The sequence below is a fragment of the Coregonus clupeaformis genome, chromosome 39 (assembly GCF_020615455.1).
Source record: "Coregonus clupeaformis isolate EN_2021a chromosome 39, ASM2061545v1, whole genome shotgun sequence".
NCBI lineage: Eukaryota > Metazoa > Chordata > Actinopteri > Salmoniformes > Salmonidae > Coregonus > Coregonus clupeaformis.
In genome coordinates this window covers 1,158,536-1,180,141 of record NC_059230.1, presented here as the reverse complement: position 1 = coordinate 1,180,141, position 21,606 = coordinate 1,158,536, and the positions used below count along the sequence as shown (strand labels likewise).

Sequence of the window (21,606 nt, the reverse complement as noted above, 5' to 3'; positions counted from 1 at the left end):
AGGCACACCTGATGCTGGAACTACCGCCAAACCAGGCACACCTGATGCTGGAACTACAGCCAAACCAGGCACACCTGATGCTGGAACTACAGCCAAACCAGGCACACCTGATGCTGGAACTACAGCTAAACCAGGCACACCTGATGCTGGAACTACAGCCAAACCAGGCACACCAGATGCTGGAACTACCGCCAAACCAGGCACACCTGATGCTGGAACTACAGCCAAACCAGGCACACCTGATGCTGGAACTACAGCCAAACCAGGCACACCAGATGCTGGAACTACCGCCAAACCAGGCACACCTGATGCTGGAACTACAGCCAAACCAGGCACACCTGATGCTGGAACTACAGCCAAACCAACTGTGCCAATTACAACTTCTCCTACTACTCCTTCTACTATTGCCACCACCACTAAGCAACCAATTCAGTGTGAGAATGGAGGTACACCAGGTCCTAATGGCCAGTCTTGCCTCTGTCCTACTGACTTCGAGGGGGAAACCTGCAGAGATGTCAAAACTAACATAGTGCCAGGTATGTGAGACATTTTGTACAACAAAAACAATTTGCAAAACCAAAACAGCCCTGAGATCCTACTTTTCCTTTGATTAATAATTACAGCAAATTAAATAGATAAGTGATGAATACAAGACTTTGATTGCTTTCACTTTGATAACTTAGAAAGCATAATATATTAGAAATAGTACTTCATCTATTTTAGTTGTCAATTGGTTATAACGCATTCACTAATTTTGTCACTTGGTCTTCTTGTAGGTACGCTCAATAGGGCAGTGGAGGTTAATATGGAAACTGAGGACACATACATAACAGAATATAATGACAAAACTTCAGCGGAATACATTGCGAAGGTGAAGACTTTCACAACAGAGGTAAGATAAAACACTAATGTATGTTAAATAAGATAAAACACTAATCTATTAAAGTGTTAAATACATTTAAGTAAAATTAAAGATTTGTAAAGTAATGTGGATCAATAAAAAAAGAAGAACTGCTGTTTAAGACAGCAGGTGATTTTCTATTTAATTACCACAGATGCCATGGGGGTTGAGTCCTTTTATCTTAAGTCTTCGTGAATATGCAGTGATCACTGTTTACATTTCAGATGACGACATACTACAATCAAAGGATACAGAATTTCAGTGTGGAAAACGTAACTTTGAGGTACTAGACTAGCATACCAAAAACACCACGGTACATATTTGCAAAACTACAATTTCACCCCGTATCCTATCCTACCCCTTATATTATATAAAGGTGATCTATTGACAATATAAAGACCTGTCCACGTTGTCATGAGGTTATATGAAAATGTAAACAAAGATTTTGCAGAGATGATCTCATTGATCTTCCTTATTTTTGTTCTGACAGTGTGGGGTCAGCTATCTCCAAACGCTCAGGACGTGGTATAGAGGAGAAAAGGGTCAATGTAAAGGACGAAGAGAATCTCTTACATTCTTATTCATACTGTATAATCATTTTTCATGCTGATATTTATGTTGTTTTGCTCTGTGATGCTTGCTTTTCAGATGGGAAACCCCATGTACAACCCCAAGGAAATAACAAATCGGTAATTTAAATAAGTGATTCATTAATAGGTCTATGATGCATAAACACCTTTCTACTTTGGTGATGGTTGGTTACCACCAGGGTTGGGGTTAATTCCATTTGATTTTCAGTTAATTCAGATATATGTACACTGAAATTCTTCAATGCTTTTCCATTATGAAAATGTGGAATTGGTTTAACTTTCTGATTTAACTTTAACTGAAATGGAATTGACCCCAACCCTGGTTACCACAGAATTCAAATAGGTTAGTGGTAGTTGGATTTGCCAAGAACAAGCCCACAGTTTACAAAAAAAACAAATGTTAGGCCTCACTGTGGGAAGAAACAGAAGTTACGGAGTGTTTCTTTAAGTGCAAAATAGCCTCAAAGACTTTTACTCAACCTCCTTTCTTTAGTTTGAAGGTCAAACACAATATCATTCTGGTGGTTCCGAATGAAGCAGGAGCTGAGGAAAAGTATAACAACTCCTTTAAAAACATTTCTTCAGCTTTGGAAACATTAAAACACTGTACTTCAAGCGAATCAGGTAACAACAATATAAAGTCACATCTAAAAACACACCCTCATAATACACACACCAATTCGAATCAAACTACCATTGTTAAGACAATAAGAGTAAATTCTGCAGTGGTTCAGTTAACATATTTTTTGACCTCTTCCCTCAGGTTGTCCTACATTTAGTGTTTTCTCAGCTGAACCAAAAGAAATAGCAGTCGATGGCGAAGGTGAGAACATACAGACGGAAGACTAGAGGAAGCAGGAGGAAAGGGGAGGAAGGGAACAATGGTGCAGCAGATAGGGGAAATATTCCCTCATTAACAAAATAAGAGTTTAGACCAGAGCAAGAAGGAAATTAAAGATATAACAAATATTTCTCTCTCTCTCTCTCTCTCTCTCTCTCTCTCTCTCTCTCTCTCTCGCTCTCTCTCTCTCACAGCTGTATGTCAACAAACAATCAACCCTGATATTGCTAAATACTTTGAGTCTTACAGTAAAGATGGGGAGTATTTCTGTGTGACGGCATGTGACTCCAGACATAATAACCATAAAAACTGCAACAGCGGTAAATGTGTAGTAACCAGATCCGGACCGTCATGCTAGTAAGTTCTAAACTTTATATTCAGTATACTAGATAATTATATATGTATGTTATATATAATGTTATATTAAAGGAGAGGAGATATATATTCTCTCCTATAATATTAATTATATATAATACTGTATATATTGTAAACCTTTGGGGCGAATTCCATTCATTGCTACAGTTTGATTTGGTCACCACTTCCTCACAGTAGAATAAAGCTATATGTCCTGTCTATTTCAGCTGTAAAAACACAGACTCAATCTGGTACCTGACGGACTGTAACTACCCGATCCACAAGACTGGGTTATACACCGGAATCAGTGTAACTGCCGGGGTTGTCCTGGTGATGGTTGGAGTCCTGATAGCGCTCCTGGTGGTGAACAAGAAAAAGGAAAAGAGGTAGATGGGGATGAGATGAGATGAAGGAGGAGTAGAATGATAGAGAGTAGAGAAAGATTGATTATTGTATTTTCAATGAAGAAATTCATTTTGTCGTAAAGTAAAAATACTCAATATTTTTGCATCTCCCCTCCCCTCCCCTCCTCTCCCCTACCCTACCCTCCCCCCTCCCCTCCCCTCCCCTCCTCTCCTCTACCCTCCCCTCCTCTCCCCTCCCCATCCCCTCCCCTCCTCTACTCCTCTCCTCTACCCTCCTCTACCAGGAATAAAGACACTAAGCAGGAGATGGTGAACCAGTGGCTTGAGGATGACTTTGAATGGCCCACACCCAACGCAATGTCCACCACAACACCTCACCCAGGTACCTCGTCTTTGTTTTTATGTACACTACCAGTCAAAAGTTTGGACACACCTACTCATTCAAGGGTTTTTCTTTATTTCTACTATTTTCTACATTGTAGAATAATAGTGAAGACATCCAAACTATGAAATGACACATATGGAATCATGTAGTAACCAAAAGAAGTGTTAAACAAATCTATATATATTTTACATTTGAGATTCTTCAAACTAGCCACCCTTTGCCTTGATGACACCTTTGCACACTCTTGGCATTCTCTCAACCAGCTTCATGAGGTAGTCACCTGGAATGCATTTCAATTAACAGGGTTACCTTCTTAAAAGTTAATTTGTGGAATTTCTTTCCTTCTTAATGCGTTTGAGCCAATCAGTTGTGCTGTGACAAGGTAGGAGGGGCTATACAGAAGATAGCCCTATTTGGTAAAAGATCAAGTCCATATTATGGCAAGAACAGCTCAAATAAGCAAAGAGAAACGACAGTCCATCATTACTTTAAGACATGAAGGTCAGTCAATGCGGAACATTTCAAGAACTTTTAAAGTTTCTTCAAGTGCAGTCGCAAAAACCATCAAGCACTATGATGAAACTAGCTCTCATGAGGACCGCCACAGGAATGGAAGACCCAGAGTTACCTCTGCTGCAGAGGATAAGTTCATTAGAGTTACAAACCTCAGAAATTGCAGCCCAAATAAATGCTTCACAGAGTTCAAGTCACAGACACATCAACATCAACTGTTCAGAGGGGTCTGTGTGAATCAGGCCTTCATGGTCGAATTGCTGCCAAATAACCACTACTAAAAGGACACCAATAAGAAAAGGAGACCTGCTTGGGCCAAGAAACACGAGCAATGGACATTAGACCGGTGGAAATTTGTCCTTGGGTCTTGTTATGATGAGTTTCTAGGGTATCAAGTGATTACGAATGTAAGGATGTACTTTGACACTTTTGATGGGGAGTTCATATAATATATTTAATATGGTACCATGGTTAGTTATAACAGAATAAGGACATATCCTTGCCTCTGTCATCTTCCAACTCCATAACAAAGAGATCCCTCAGCTTATATACACTCTGTTACAAGTTTCTTCACGAACATCTGGTACCCGTCAGTGGGCACTCCCTTCTCTGATGTTATTACTCTTTACCCCCAAGTCATATATCCTGTCCATTACTCATTCTAAAATCAACATCAGTAATCTCCTTTGACATAAGGAATGCAGACTCTGTGGCACCAAGCCACCTATCTACTAACTCTAAATTGTGACCATCATGACATCATCCCCACAAATACAAAGATCCATGACACTTGCTAAGTTACATGGATATTACAATATATTCAAATGAATATATCAAAATAAAATTACTTCAGTCTTCTTCATCCATGTTCCGTTAGAGGAACCCCAAGCTTTTCCCTGGTCACATGGGGCACTATCTGATCGACTGATATAGGCTTCTTTCCACATCTTCAATCCTGTAAACCTTAAAATCCACGTTATACATTTCCAACTTAACATTCCCCATTCAACATTATCAATGGACTCTAAACTGCAATAACATGATATATATTAAGAATGATTACTCTTAATGCCTTCCTGCATGTCTCTAATATTTCCCATATCTTTAGTTAAATTCCCAAGACCTTCCTAATCTTGATGGCCAACATGTATCCCCCATATAATCACATACATTCCCTCTTTATTTACTATAATAGCATTCAATGCTATGTGTTTATCACTTACATAGTCTAATGAGTGACATCTCAGACCCAATTGCTTGAAAACCCATGATTGTTAAAAGATACAATGTTCAACTCCGACTTTGTTCTCCTATTATTCCTGAGATAGATACACATTATAACACTCTATTTTCACTCCCTGTTAAATCATTACATCCCTAAACTATTCCTGCTTTAATAATTCAACCAAAATCAGATCATATGAAAATAGCATAACCCCACGATAGGAACCAATTAAGTACTTGCCTAGCAACATAGATATTTACCACTCTAAACATCCATATCAATATCACCCAATACTTCAAATGTATATAATGACTAATCTGTGACTATATTAACCCAATGAATCAACATATTCATGATTTCAGTCACAATCCTCACATTAACTTCCATGTGTCAAACATTATGATTCAACAATGTCTAACCGAAATATATAATATAAGTGTATCCTAAGACAGTAACATAATGTTTCACTGTTTTAACCCATAATAACTATATAGGACAGTTCTAAATTGTACAATCAATATCCTTCATTTTGAAAATATTTATACTAATACATACTAATGATTTACTTAAATAATTCAGTCATCTTATAAATTATAACCCAAAACCAAATGACTTAACTCAACCAAATGTAAAATGACAATCCTTATTGATTCACTTTATCAATGAAAATTAAAACCCTCAACTGTATCACCCATTACAACTGTCAGAATGTACACTTATAATAACATACAGTATAAATATCCATAATTCAATCATGACTTTCCTCATCCTGATAATAAATACAGATCATTATCTCAATGCATTCTTAATAATATTAATTTAGCAGTGTATAGCAGTGTATATACCTACTACCCAAATTAGCAAATGTATATAAACCCCACTTTATTATCAACACAGCTAAGCAACCTCTTTATTTCTCCCTGCCCTTAAATCTTCTGGCGTCTCTTCATTATGTTCTTCAGATATCTTCACATTTCAAAACGACTTGCCCATGACAATATCACAACTACATTGTCTCATTCGAGTCACCACCAACTCCACAACCTCATTAGAAATGTTGTATCTGAACATATATTTCTCCATTCTCACTTAATGGTGGACTCCTTTCCCACTCCTTTGAGATAAAAACATGAGAAAATAAATAAAAATAATATGCTATTTAGCAGACGCTTTTATCCAAAGCGACTTACAGTCATGTGTGCATACATTTTTACGTATGGGTGGTCCCGGGGATCGAACCCACTACTCTGGCGTTACAAGCGCCATGCTCTTCCAATTGAGCTACAGAGGACAAAATCCATTGATAGCTTCGATTGGTTGTTGTACACCAGTTGCATGTAGAAGTGGTGCTTTACAAAATATCTTCAACGCCTCTGATATTCATCTTCAGCCGTTTCATAGGTTGTTACTTTTATTTAAGTTCACACCATTCTAGGCCAAATGATCCCTGCTATGCATCAAGACACCATCTGTATTTACCTCACTAGAAGACAAACATAACATTTTAATTGATTTCATTTCTAAATCCATTATAAACATTTACCATATGACAAATTATTATGTTTTAACAATTATTCTTAAAACAAATTTCTAATATACTTCCCAATTTCTGTTCATGTCGCTCTGTGTAGTGTGTCCTTCTTGCATCGCACCAATATGGAATTCAAGATTCACTGCTATAACAACACACAGACATAGACACAAACACAAAAACAATGCTCCCCAGTGGCAGTTCCATCTTCCTCCTCTGATTTTGATTACCTCCTACAGTGGGACAAATAGATGCAGGTATCTCTCTCTGCTACTGTCCCCGCCATTGAGGTAGCCAGCAACAACTAGTACTAACCACTCCACCTAGATTCTGTCCAGCTCTTACGTCTTTAATCCTCTACTGCCACACAGTCTCCTATGCCCAGAAAATGCCCAGATTCTCCTCTTAGTTCTTGCCAAGAAGCCTTCACCTTTTGAAAAAAAAGTCTGCAGAACATTGTTAGTTGAGACACAGTATACTACTTTACACTGTCTTCTTATCAGTCAGGATGATCCTTGATTAGGAAGTGCACAGTCTTGCAGCTTAAATTAGTCCACTCTTTCCATAGACATGCCTCCACTACATTCTACCTTATACCACAAATACATTTTCACCTAAAACATGTAATCTAACCCATAACACATTAATTACTACCGCTAATATTCTTACTACGATATGCAAATGTAACCAATAAATCCTCATACCATCAGTACTACCCCCTTTTGAACACGATTCACAACGTGATTCATGCTTTCAAAAACAAAACACCAACATTGCCTATTAAACCAAAATAATAAACAAAATTAAAATGACAACATTTGATAATACCTTAACTTACTTCTATCCCCTAAAGTAATTCAAGATTAGTACAATTGACTATCGACAGGTATCCCTCATTCAGGGATAGCTCTCTCACGCTTTCCTATTCATGGTCCGAATCCTATATACAGTTGAAGTCAGAAGTTTACATACACTTAGTTTGGAGTCATTAAAACTCGTTTTTCAATTAAAAAAACAAACTATAGTTTTGGCAAGTCGGTTAGGACATCTACTTTGTGCATGACACAAGTAATTTTTCCAACAATTGTTTACAGACAGATTATTTCACTTATAATTCACTGTATCACAATTCCAGTTGGTCAGACGTTTACACACACTAAGTTGACTGTGCCTTTAAACAGCTTGGAAAATTCCAGAAAATGATGTCATGGCTTTAGAAGCTTCTGATAGGCTAATTGACATAATTTGAGTCAATTGGAGGTGTACCTGTGGATGTATTTCAAGGCCTACCTTCAAACTCAGTGCCTCTTTGCTTGACATCATGGGAAAATCAAAAGAAATAGGCCAAAACCTCAGAAAAGAAAACTGTAGACCTGCACAAGTCTGGTTCATCCTTGGGAGCAATTTCCAAATGCCTGAAGGTACCACGTTCATCTGTACAAACAATAGTACGCAAGTATAAACACCATGGGACCATGCAGCTGTCATACCGCTCAGGAAGGAGACGCGTTCTGTCTCCTAGAGATGAACGTACTTTGGTGCGTAAAGTGCAAATCAATCCCAGAACAACAGCAAAGGACCTTGTGAAGATGCTGGAGAAACAGGTACAAAAGTATCTATATCCACAGTAAAACAAGTCCTATATCAACATAACCTGAAAGGCTGCTCAGCAAGGAAGAAGCCACTGCTCCAAAACCGCCATAAAAAACCCAGACTACAGTTTGCAACTGCACATGGGGACAAATATCGTACTTTTTGGAGAAATGTCCTCTGGTCTGATGAAACAAAAATAGAACTGTTTGGCCATAATGACTATCATTATGTTTGGAGGAAAGGGGGGTTTGCTTGCAAGCTGAAGAACACCATCCCAACCGTGAAGCACAGGAGGGGCAGCATCATGCTGTGGGGGTGCTTTTCTGCAGGAGGGACCGGCGCACTTCACAAAATAGATGGCATCATGAGGAAGGAAAATTATGTGGATATATTGAAGCAACATCTCAAGACATCAGTCAGGAAGTTAAAGCTTGGTTGCAAATGGGTCTTCCAAATGGACAATGACCCCAAGCATACTTCCAAAATTGTGGCAAAATGGCTTAAGGACAACAAAGTCAAGGTATTGGAGTGGCCATCACAAAGCCCTGACCTCAATCCTATAGAACATTTGTGGGCAGAACTGAAAAGGCGTGTGTGAGCAAGGAGGCCTACATACCTGACTCAGTTACACCAGCTCTGTCAGGAGGAATGGGCCAAAATGTACCCACAATAAGCTTGTGGAAGGCTACCCGAAACGTTTGACCCAAGTTAAACAATTTAAAGGCAATGCTACCAAATACTAATTGAGTGTATGTAAACGTCTGACCCACTGGGAATGTGATGAAATAAATAAAAGCTGAAATAAATCATTCGCTCTACTATTATTCTGACATTTCACATCCTTAAAATAAAGTGGTGATCCTAACTGACCTAAGACAGGGAATTTTTACTAGGATTAAATGTCAGAAATTGTGAAAAACTGAGTTTAAATGTATTTGGCTAAGGTGTATGTAAACTTCCAACTTCAACTGTATATATGTGATTATTGCCAAATTATAAACTTCTTCATAATTTTCAGTATTATTAATTACCCTCAACTCGGTAAAATAAACTATCTTAAAGTCCTCATGACTTTAGGATTTCCAGTGTGGGTGATCAATTCACACTAGAATGTCCGGATAGAGTGCAGAGGTCATTGAAATCATTCAACTAATTGTTCCATTCTATAGTATACTAATCATTACCAACATTCAAAACATTTCATAAATGTTACTTATCCCAAGTGTACATTAAGTCCTCATGACATTTCTTCTCATAAGAAATCACGTTTGTACCCAAAACTCACTCAAAAAAGAAAAAAACGTCATAAAATTCACTGTGTGCTCCTTTAAGACATATCACCTTTGACCTGTTGAAGCCTTTACAATCAAAATAAGAACCCTATATAAACATCATCCTAGGTGGGTTGTGTGTTTATTTGAAAAACCCAATTGGAAAACAACAAACAAAAACAGGCAGGCCTTACTTAATTTGGTAGCTCCCTTTTACGACCTAATACTGCCTAACTTCACTAAACTGCTCCCCCTAGCCCTGGGCAACATTCCAATGAGATAAGGATATCCCCTTGCTCCTGGAAGAGAAATTATACATTTCATTACCATTCAATTACAATCAGTAATCCCAAAATAGTAAGTACACTCAAAACATGATACAGATATACACAGTCCTATCTCATCAATAATCGTTTGTATCAAACTAATTCCTCATAACTACTCCATAAAAAGATTATATAAAATCTCTCAAAAGACGAAAACCACTCAAAGTTCCTCGAGTTGACAATTAGTATTTTTTATTGATTACCCTTCATACCATATCCTCTTTAAATCTCTCAATGATTATTGAAGCACTAAATCTGCTCCATGTGATCCCATATCAAAGTATCCTTTATTGTTTACTTGATCAACAACATAGGAAATATCTGTTTCCCATTATATAGCTCATGTCACCCCTATAAATGTCATATTTGATTCATTAGCCAATACAATCACGTACTCTGTGTAAGTAAGACGTGATATATTAACCCAGGCATCTATTAAAAATGGTGTGATACGTTGTCTCCTACTTTTCCCTTAACATAATACTATAGGAGACTTCCATCAAACCTGGAAAAAAAAACTCCCACTCAGAAGACACTAGATAATACCATGTTTCTAATATAAACTTATAATCCCTTTCTAGTAACCTGTTGCATTGATGTTTTACAATAACAACCTATTGTTTAATAACTTCATAACATATAGTGAGGGGAAAAAGTATTTGATCCCCTGCTGATTTTGTACGTTTGCCCACTGACAAAGAAATGATCAGTCTATAATTTTAATGGTAGGTTTATTTGAACAGTGAGAGACAGAATAACAACAAACAAATCCAGAAAAACGCATGTCAAAAATGTTCTAAATTGATTTGCATTTTAATGAGGGAAATAAGTATTTGACCCCTCTGCAAAACATGATTTAGTACTTGGTGGCAAAACCCTTGTTGGCAATCACAGAGGTCAGATGTTTCTTGTAGTTGGCCACCAGGTTTGCACACATCTCAGGAGGGATTTTGTCCCACTCCTCTTTGTTGATCTTCTCCAAGTCATTAAGGTTTCGAGCCTGACGTTTGGCATCTTGAACCTTCAGCTCCCTCCACAGATCTATGGGATTAAAGTCTGGAGACTGGCTAGCCACTCCAGGACCTTAATGTGCTTCTTCTTGAGCCACTCCTTTGTTGCCTTGGCCGTGTGTTTGGGGTCATTGTCATGCTGGAATACCCATCACAACCCATTTTTAATAACCTGGCTGAGGGAAGGAGGTTCTCACCCAAGATTTGACGGTACATGGCCCCGTCCATCGTCCCTTTGATGCGGTGAAGTTGTCCTGTCCCCTTAGCAGAAAAACACCCCCAAAGCATAATGTTTCCACCTCCATGTTTGACGGTGGGGATGGTGTTCTTGGGGTCATAGGCAGCATTCCTCCTCCTCCAAACACGGGGAGTTGAGTTGATGCCAAAGAGCTCCATTTTGGTCTCATTTGACCACAACACTTTCACCCAGTTCTCCTCTGAATCATTCAGATGTTCATTGGTAAACTTCAGACGGGCATGTATATGTGCTTTCTTGAGCAGGGGGACCTTGCGGGCACTGCAGGATTTCAGTCCTTCATGGCGTAGTGTGTTACCAATTGTTTTCTTGGTGACTATGGTCCCAGCTGCCTTGAGATCATTGATAAGATCCTCCCGTGTAGTTCTGGGCTGTTTCCTCACCATTCTCATGATCATTGCAACTCCACGAGGTGAGATCTTGCATGGAGCCCCAGGCCGAGGGAGATTGACAGTTATTTTGTGTTTCTTCCATTTGCAAATAATCGCAACAACTGTTGTCACCTTCTCACCAAGCTGCTTGGCGATGGTCTTGTAGCCCATTCCAGCCTTGTGTAGGTCTACAATCTTGTCCTTGACATCCTTGGAGAGCTCTTTGGTCTTGGCCATGGTGGAGAGTTTGGAATCTGATTGATTGATTGCTTCTGTGGACAGGTGTCTTTTATACAGGTAACAAGCTGAGATTAGGAGCACTCCCTTTAAGAGTGTGCTCCTAATCTCAGCTCGTTACCTGTATAAAAGACACCTGGGAGCCAGAAATCTTTCTGATTGAGAGGGGGTCAAATACTTATTTCCCTCATTAAAATGCAAATCAATTTATAACATTTTTGACATGCGTTTTTCTGGATGTTTTTGTTGTTATTCTGTCTCTCACTGTTCAAATAAACCTACCATAAAAATTATAGACTGATCATTTCTTTGTCAGTGGGCAAATGTACAAAATCAGCAGGGGATCAAATACTTTTTTCCTTCACTGTACAAGAAAATGTAGCCTATTAGTAAAAACGATCTCCCATTGTTCAACCTACCATAAACAGATTATCGTTTTTAGAATTAATGAACTGTCTGCATAACTCAATGTTGTTTAAACAAGCTATACAATGTAATAATAATAATTACCAATTATCAAAAAACTTTCCATATTCAACTATCTAGACATGTTCTTCATATCATCCCAATGCGTCCTACATAATGTCCCTTACAGTGCTTTCACGTTTCAGCGAGCTCCCATTGGTTAACACCCGCAGACAAAAAACATGGAAACTCTTCAATTTTTTTACTACTAGACAAAATAACACATTCTCAAACAGCGTTCTGCATTTCCCTCTATCATAGGGTTTAAAAATGTACGTAACAACATTAACCATCCTAAATTGCCGTAGTAACGTCATGTTTGGTTCAGTTTATCTATTACGATAGTATGTCCATAATACTTCTAACAAAGCTACATTATCCCTAGTGTTTGTTTAATATTCCTATTATTCTCTAAGTTCCCTTGCTTCACTTTCCATGAATATAAGACATTCGCTTCTCTGTGCGTCCTAAACTACATTCTATTTCCCCTGTAATAAACTAAGATAATAGCCACAGCTCATATGAAACCACCAATCCGCCATTATCAGAATACATCAGATGTAGGTAACTGTCCTTTCTAAGTAGGCTACAGGTAAGACCAAACACTTGCTGTATTTTACCATTATATATTGAATTTATATCCATAGGATCAATACCCCATTTATTTATAGACATTACGACACCATTCTCAATCGTTTAATCTAACAAACCCTTAGTCAATGGCAAAACAAAAAAAATGACTACCATGCAATCGTCTCTCTATACCTGTTAAATAAGTGACTCTTTCTATTTAAACCACGCACACTTCAAATCTTCCATTCAACATCACCAAACCAAATACTCTGTAGTATCCGGTCAAGCAACACATACCAGCAGTTGAATTACACTCATAAATACAGATTTTACTCTATGCCATTGAAATGACAAATAAATCCCACAAATAGCGCAATTACAATGGTTTGTCATCTTACCCGCTGATACAAAATGAAGTGCCTTCACTTCACTACGTTAGCTCTACCATGATAATTAGTTCAATTAAACCCTATATTGGCTTTGTACTATATTATACATTACGTCTAAAACCACATTACTTATGGTCAGTTTATTCCTTAAACCTTATCTCTATCACATGATCCAACAACGGTAAAAACTTAGAAAACCCATATTAATTACTCCACCACCCATGACGTACGTCTACGTTTGGGTGAGCAAGTTAATACATATATAACGTTAGAAACTTCTAGGTACTCACATCAAAGAATCCCTTCGTGGTGTTTTTAACCAATTCTCAATATACAAATCTCTTCAAACATTTTCCCAGCGGACCAAAAAATAGACTGTAATTTCAGGACACTGCCCTGCCTGTCCAGAAAATACAGACCTTTCCACTACTCTCTAAAATAACCTCACAATCTCCATACCACTCCTTGATATTCTATGAATTAATTATGTTATATATTGTAACTTTTTATCCAAACTTATATCAAATTATCATACACATTTATATAACTTATTATGCACCCCTCAGATTCAAATTACCTTCTGCTCTTTGTTTATAAGATAGCCCATGTTGTCCCATTTAATTACTTAACTTTACATTACTTTTACACAAAACATATTCTAAATGTGGATTTACCTGTAATAATTTCGTCATTTCCTGTCTCTCTCTTCGAGTTAAATGAAGCTCTGCTTTACTCTTAATGGTGACTGTTTTTCCAGATATCGGTCTACTAAGCTGGCCATTCATTACTGCTATTAGTTCATGCAATATTAGTAATTAAACACTTAAAATAAAATACCCATCCTGATCTGTATAAAAATGTTGTTTGCCTATTTGTCGTTTTAGTGCTATGATTCAATATGTTACATTGCATTGGCTCCATCTCCTGGCCATTTTGAGTAATTAACAAGGGATTAATTCTCCCTTCTGATGATTTACCACATCAAAAAGGTCCATAACCTATTATTTTATAATGTCTTACACACTACGGGACTAAAAACCCACTCTCTTTATAATGTACTTTACATTAACGGTGCCCTGCGCCCACTTATTTTATGATGTATCTTACATCAAGGGTGCCTTGCCCACTCTCTTTATGATGCATCTTACATCAAGGGTGCCCCGGACCCACTCGTTTGTCCTTCTGTTGCTTTTACTCCTTACCATACCCTATTTTTTAATCATAACACCATGTCATAGTCCTATTTGATATTTCTCCTTACGTCTCTTACATAACTCAATACCACTCATCGTCCCCCTTTAAAAAGATTGCTTAAATGTTCGTTACAGCTAAGCCTTACCACAGATAAGCAGAATTTGACATAATCAAAAAAATGAAAGTCTGCTCACCTGTTAGTTTGGCTGTGAACTGCATCCTGTTCGTTTAGACGCCAATCTGTTATGATGAGTTTCTAGGGTATCAAGTGATTATGAATGTAAGGATGTACTTAGACACTTTTGATGTGGAGTTCATATAATATATTTAATATGGTACCATGGTTAGTTATAACAGAATAAGGACATAGCCTTGCCTCTGCCATCTTCCAACTCCAGAACAAAGATCCACTCTCTCTATATATACACTCTGTTACAAGTTTCTTCACTAACATCTGGTACCCATCAGTGGGCACTCCCTTCTCTGATGTTATTACTCTTTACCCCCAAGTCAGTATATCCTGTCCATCAATCATTTCTAAGATCAACATCAGTAATCTCCTTTGACATAAGGAATGCAGACACTGTGGCACCAAGCCACTTATCTACCAACTCTCCCCTGGTCCACACAATACTATGGCATGACATCATTACAGGTCTGGAGTCCAAATTTGAGATTTTTGGTTACAACCGCAGTGTCTTTGTGAGACACAGTATGGGTGAACGGATGATCTCTGCATGTGTAGTTCCCACCGTAAAGCATGGAGGAGGAGGTGTTATGGTGTGGGTGTGCTTTGCTGGTGACACGGTCTGTGATTTATTTAGAATTCAAGGCATACTTAACCAGCATGGCTACCACAGCATTTCTGCAGTGATACGCCATCCAATCTGGTTTGGGCTTAGTGGGACTATCATTTGTTTTTCAACAGGACAATGACCCAACACACCTCCAGGCGATGTAAGAGCTATTTTACCAAGAAGGAGAGTAATGGAGTGCTGCATCAGATGACCTGGCCTCCACAATCCCCCGACCTCAACCCAATTGAGATGGTTTGGGATGAGTCGGACCGCAGAGGGAAAGAAAAGCAGCCAACAAGTGCTCAGCATATGTGGGAACTCCTTCAAGCTTCAGGTGAAGCTGGTTGAAAGAATGAAAAGTGTGTGCAAAGCTGTCATCAAGGCAAAGGGTGGCTTTTTGAAGAATCTCAAATATAAAATATATTTTAATTTATTTAACACTTTTTTGGTTACTACATGATTCCATATGTGTTATTTCATAGTTTTGATGTCTTCACAATTATTACACAATGTAGAAAATAGTAAAAATAAAGAAAAACTCTTGAATGAGTAGGTGTTCTAAAACCTTTGACAGGTACTGTTTATATAAATACTACTACTACTACTACTACTACTACTACTACTACTTCCACCAAATACCATAGAAATACTTGCTGGAGCAAGCACCTACATTTTCTTCAGACCCCTTTGCTATGAGACTCGGAATTGAGCACAGGTGCATCCTGTTTCCATTGATCATCCTTAAGATGTTTCTACAACTTGATTGGAGTCCACCTGTGGTAAATTCAATTGATTGGACATGATTTGGAAAGGCACACACCTGTCTATATAAGGTTCCACTGTTGACAATGCATGTCAGAGCAAAAACCAAGCCATGAGGTCGAAGGAATTGTCTGTAGAGCGCCGAGACAGGATTGTGTCAAGGCTCAGACCTGGGGAAGGGTACCAAAAAATGTCTGCAGCATTGAAGGTCCCCAAGACCACAGTAGCCTCCATCATTATTAAATGGAAGAAATTTGGAACCACCAAGACTCTTCCTAGAGCTGGCTGCCCGGCCAAACTGAGCAATCGGGGGAGAAGGACCTTGGTCAGGGAGGTGACCAAAAACTCAATGGTCACTCTGACAGAGTTCTAGAGTTCCTCTGTGGAGATGGGAGAACCTTCCAGAAGGACAACCATCTATGCAGCACTCCACCAATCAGGCCTTTATGGTAGAGTGGCCAGACGGAAGCCACTCCTCAGTAAAAGGCAAATGACAGCCCACTTGGAGTTTGCCAAAAGGCACCTAAAGACTCTCAGACCACGAGAAACAAGATTCTCTGGTCTGATGAAACCAAGATTGAACTCTTTGGCCTGAATGCCAAGCGTCACGTCTGAAGGAAACCTGGCACCATCCCTACGGTGAAGCATGGTTGTGGCAGCATCATGCTGTGGGGGTGTTTTGCAGCGACTGGGAGATTAGTTAGGATCGAGGGAAAGATGAATGGTGCAAAGTACAGAGATCCTTGATGAAAACCTGCTCCAGAGCGCTCAGGACCTCAGACTGGGGTGAACGTTCACCTTCCAACAAGTCAACGACCCTAAGCACACAGCCAAGACAACTCAGGAGTGGCTTCGGGACAAGTCTCTGAATGTCCTTGAGTGGCCCAGCCGGAGCCCGGACTTGAACTCGATCTAACATCTCTGGAGAGACCTGAAAATAGCTGTGCAGCTATCAATTCTAGAATAAGACTTTGTCCTAACAAAATGTGGAAAAAGTCAAGGGGTCTGAATACTTTACGAAGGCACTGTATTTTGCGTGTAAATAACATCTTTATATTTGATGTAAGGATATCTAAATATTATCTTTACATTTTGTCTGTTTTTATTTTTCTAGGGACGTATGATAACCCAGCGTACACCAACGGGGTGTCAAATATCTACCAACACTCAAGCGGTCCTCTTCCATCCTACAACCCCAACCCACAGTCGAACGAAAGATACCCTCCACCATACTCCCCCACAGAGCCCCAGAACCAAATGCACAACTTCTCTAGCAACCAGCCAGTGAGTATACGATAGTACTACTGTATAAAGGCAACCAGCCTGTGAGTATAGCTAATTATCAATAAAACGTCACAATAAGGTGCAAAGCGTTCTATTTGCCTGGTGGTGGCAAGGAGGCTCCCATCTCTGCTAAAACCATTGACAACTGCATGCCGCTTTCAAGGGATTGTTAAATAAATGTTAACTATTTGGTTGTAATATCACCTCTTGAAGAGCATAGTCAGAACTACACATTTCTGATTATTCTAAATTTAGCTCTATCATCAGTTATACAGCAAGTAACGGCATGCTTTTAAAATAAAAGTGAACTATACCTGGCAGGTATCAGTGGTTTAGGTTAATTTCCCATCCTTTGTGGGCTCTGCCTGTCAAGCAGCAAAAGGGTGCATTTGCCTATGTACTGTTAGCTGACAATGTTTACTTTGCAAGCTACGGGTAGAAACTTTGGCTAAACATATAGTGGTAAGTAGACCTAATGTACTTTTCATCCAACCAATGTAGGCCTACCTGGCGAAGTTACCTAATATCCCCTTTTCAACATTGTTTTTAAGAGTGTTTATCACAATTGCTTCTGCCAGACATGATAGGCTACATTGATTGATGGATCACGTCAATATGGCTAGTTAATAAGCTAACTTTCGGGGGATAAACTAGATAACTATATACACATATTGTTTGATTTCCTTGCCATCTATAGTGGTGATGACAAAAGCCTAATCTCTGATGAAGCAAGCTAAATTACACGTTGATTGTTTCGCTAGCTCGGAAATGTTTAGTTCTGACTATGCTCTTCAAGAGGATGATATTACAACCAAATAGTTAGCATTTATTTAACAATCCCTTAACAAACGGCACATGGTTTAGCGGAGCTGGGTCTCCTTGCACCCCAGCATCCAAATCGAACTCTCTGCACCGGATTGTGACGTTTTATTGATAACGACTTCTACTATACTACTACTGTATAAAGCAGGGTCTCCAACAGGTCGATCGCCAGCTACCATTAGCTGGCAGCCCACCTATGAGTAGCTCACCAAACTATTCTGAAAGTACATGCATTTTCACGTGTTCCACCGCAAACGGTCATGAACAAATCTCACAAGTATCAGACACTGCAAGCTCCCATCTACTATCTAATCAAGGCAACATTGACATTATCCCACCCCTGGTTCGCCACTATTGGCTTAAAAAGTCTAACCTTACACAATAGCTACCAATATTGCCCGTCTGTCTGTCTGTCTGTGTGGTGCGTGCGTTTATCACTCAATGTGTAGCTAGATGGTGTGATAAGTGTCTTGTGGGTTGACAGAAATACATTCCCCAAAACCTTCTCAGTTAAATGTTAACTGCAAAGTAGGCTTACCTGGCAGATGTATATAATGAGTAAGTATATAATTTGTATCTATTATTTGTTATTTGCAAACTTTGCCATGAAATGTGCAGCAGCAGTACAGAATCATTGCCAGACCAGGACATTAGATGGCACGTTCCTTACTCGCTAGATGCGCAATTAAAGGGGAATTGCACAAAAAAATCTAAATGTGTTCGTTTTCTTTCAGACATTAAAAAAAATTGTCTTCTGATGTGATTTAAGCATTGGCATGGTTTTTCCAATTTCGTTGTTTCTCTATGAACAATCGTAATTTTGAGAGTAAAAAATCAACAATCTAAAACAGGAAAAATACAACTGGGAAAACAGAATTTGGGAGAAACAAATCGCATATTTTATAGGGCCACCCTTAGAGTTGTTTTAAACATGATTTTTATCAGCAGTGGAGGCTGGTGGGAGGAGCTATAGGAGGATTGGCTCATTGTAATGGCTGGAATGGAGTAAATGGAACGGTATCAAATATATAGAAAACACATGTTTAACTCCATTACATTTATTCCATTACAGCCATTACAATGAGCCCATCCTCCTATAGCTCTTCCCACCAGCCTCCACTGTTTACCAGGTATATTGACAAAAACCATAGTACACTAAGGACCCGGGGAAGAGTTGCAGGGGAGAGGAGAAGAATGTGCCTATTTGAAAGCTAGAAAACAATGTGTTATAACGTATATGTAGGGCCAGGAGTGTTTCCCGGTCAGGTCTTGTGGTCAGGAAAAACTCTGGGCCTTAGTTATAGGCTAGCCCATGTCATAAGACAAACGGTAACAGAAGTATACATGCATGAGTGCACATCACCACAGACACACACTAAATCTTAATTTCTATCTCTATCTCCTCAGGTAAGGATCAACAGACCGCAGATCAGAACATCTTATGACTTGTAGCCTCCTCTTATTCGCAAGAAAAAGTGCCTACAGATGCAGGATCTTAATTTGAGCCAGTTTGTTAGAGAAAATAATCCTGCAGCAATAGGAAATGTTAATAATGTGGATTATAATTCTGTCACACTTTTGTAGGGGTTGATACATTTTTCATAAGGGAAAATCAAGTCTGGCATTTGAAAAGGTAAAATACAAACTTCAGAAGCCTTTTTAAACCTCAAACCTACACTACAAGTTTGACATTTCCTGCATTGCAAGAAAAGTCTCCTGCAACAGGGTAATCAAATTAAGATTGTACATCTGTATGAACAAATTGAATGTAAATGTGATAAATAAACATAGGATTGCCATAGCTCTCTGTTGTTTGTTAACCCTCGAGTCAATTTCATAAATCTAATTAGCAATTACAAAAATCCCTGTACAAATTTGTCTGTTTAAGCTTGAGTTTCTATTAATGGACTGCGTCTCAATCCATCACATCCGCCGATATCGTCCTTCCACATCTGCTGTGAAAGGTGGCAAGTGATGTTTGTCAGAACAGGAGACATCCAAAAATCAGGACACTTCAAAACAAACTGCCTTAAACATTTTTTGGGGGACTGTTTTTCCATGTATGAATCTGTTATTCAATACGTTTCTATGAGTTAATAGCATTAAGGCCAAATTCAATGTTTCATCAAAAGAAAATTGGACTATAGAGGTTTAAAGCTGCCTAGGTACTCTGTTCTGAGATGACAGGGTGATCAAATTAAGATCCTACATATGTATGAACAAATTGAATGTAAATGTGATAAATACACATTGGATAGCTTGATTGTTTATGGTGGCCGAATAAGCCATAGCTCTCTGTTGTTCATTAAAGCTGCTAGGTACTCTGCTCTGAGACGGTGACTCGGCCTATGTTGTCCAAGTATGTATAGCATGTGGTCTTCCAGGAGGTCTTTGCCGATGAGAGGATACCCACAGTATGAGACCGCTGGCGGCCAGCTCAGGATGCCTGAAACATATAGGATTAAAACAGCTATGATATTAATACTCATAATATATCATTTATTCATTTTGACAGTGAATCAAATTTTATTTTAGTGCACTTTAACATTGAATTGATCAATTTGTATTTGATCATTCTATGCCTAGCAATAGTTATGGAGGGTTAAGTAATATAGCTTTTCTTTATTTACTTGTTATTGTATATTAGCTCTGTATCACACTGTATGCAGTCTGCTAAACAATTTGTATCACTGTAAATATTGTTATGGATATTGAAATCAGAAATTGATAACTAAGATTTTTGTTATCAAGAATTAAAATGGTTTCTGAAAATGTTCCAATGTCAGTTGTAATTTTTCTAACTTTTAAGTTCTAAGTTCTCTTTGAAACCTGATACAGTACGGTACACAGTGGGGTCCAAAATTATGCCACCCTTGATAAAGATGAGCAATAATGACTGTAGAAAATAAATAATTCAAGTACTGAACTACACTGCATGACCAAAAGTATTTGGACACCTGCTCGTCGAACATCTCATTCCAAAATCATGGGCATTAATATGGAGTTGGTCCGCCCTTTGCTGCTATAACAGCATCCACTCTTCTGGGAAGGCTTTCCACTAGATATTGGAACATTGCTGCGGGGACTTCCTCCCATTCAGCCACAAGAGAATTAGTGAGGTCGGGCACTAATGTTGGGCAATTAGGCCTGGCTCGCAGTAGGCGTTCCAATTCATCCCAAAGGTGTTCTATGGGGGCTCTGTGCAGGCCAGTCAAGTTCTTCCACAACGATCTCGACAAACCATTTCTGTATGGTTTGCACAGGGGCCTTGTTATGCTGAAACAGGAAAGGGCCTTCCCCAAACTCTTGCCACAATGTTGGAAGCACAGAATCGTCTAGAATGTCATTGTATGCTGAAGCGTTAAGATTTCCCTTCACTGGAACTAAGCACAAACCATGAAAAACAGCCTCAGACTATTATTCCTCCTCCTCCAAACTTTACAGTTGGCACAATGCATTAGGGCAGGTAGCGTTCTCCTGGCATCCGCCAAACCCAGATTCATCCGTCGGACTGCCAGATGGTGAAGCGTGATTCATCACTCCAGAGAACA

The 21,606-nt window shown here is 38.9% G+C and overlaps 1 protein-coding gene across 1 annotated transcript; it reads left to right on the top strand.

The window, feature by feature from the left end:
• The first annotated feature begins 69 nt into the window (after positions 1-69).
• Positions 70-19,614, top strand: LOC121554447 (mucin-17). Its single transcript, XM_041868042.2, has 12 exons — positions 70-536; positions 777-892; positions 1,126-1,184; positions 1,392-1,449; positions 1,550-1,590; positions 1,985-2,115; positions 2,255-2,314; positions 2,527-2,689; positions 2,914-3,072; positions 3,336-3,433; positions 17,064-17,233; positions 19,463-19,614. Exons 2-12 carry the CDS (start codon positions 806-808, stop codon positions 19,505-19,507), a joined length of 1,071 nt encoding a protein of 356 aa, XP_041723976.2. The 5' UTR covers positions 70-536; positions 777-805; the 3' UTR covers positions 19,508-19,614.
• The last annotated feature ends 1,992 nt before the right edge of the window (positions 19,615-21,606 follow it).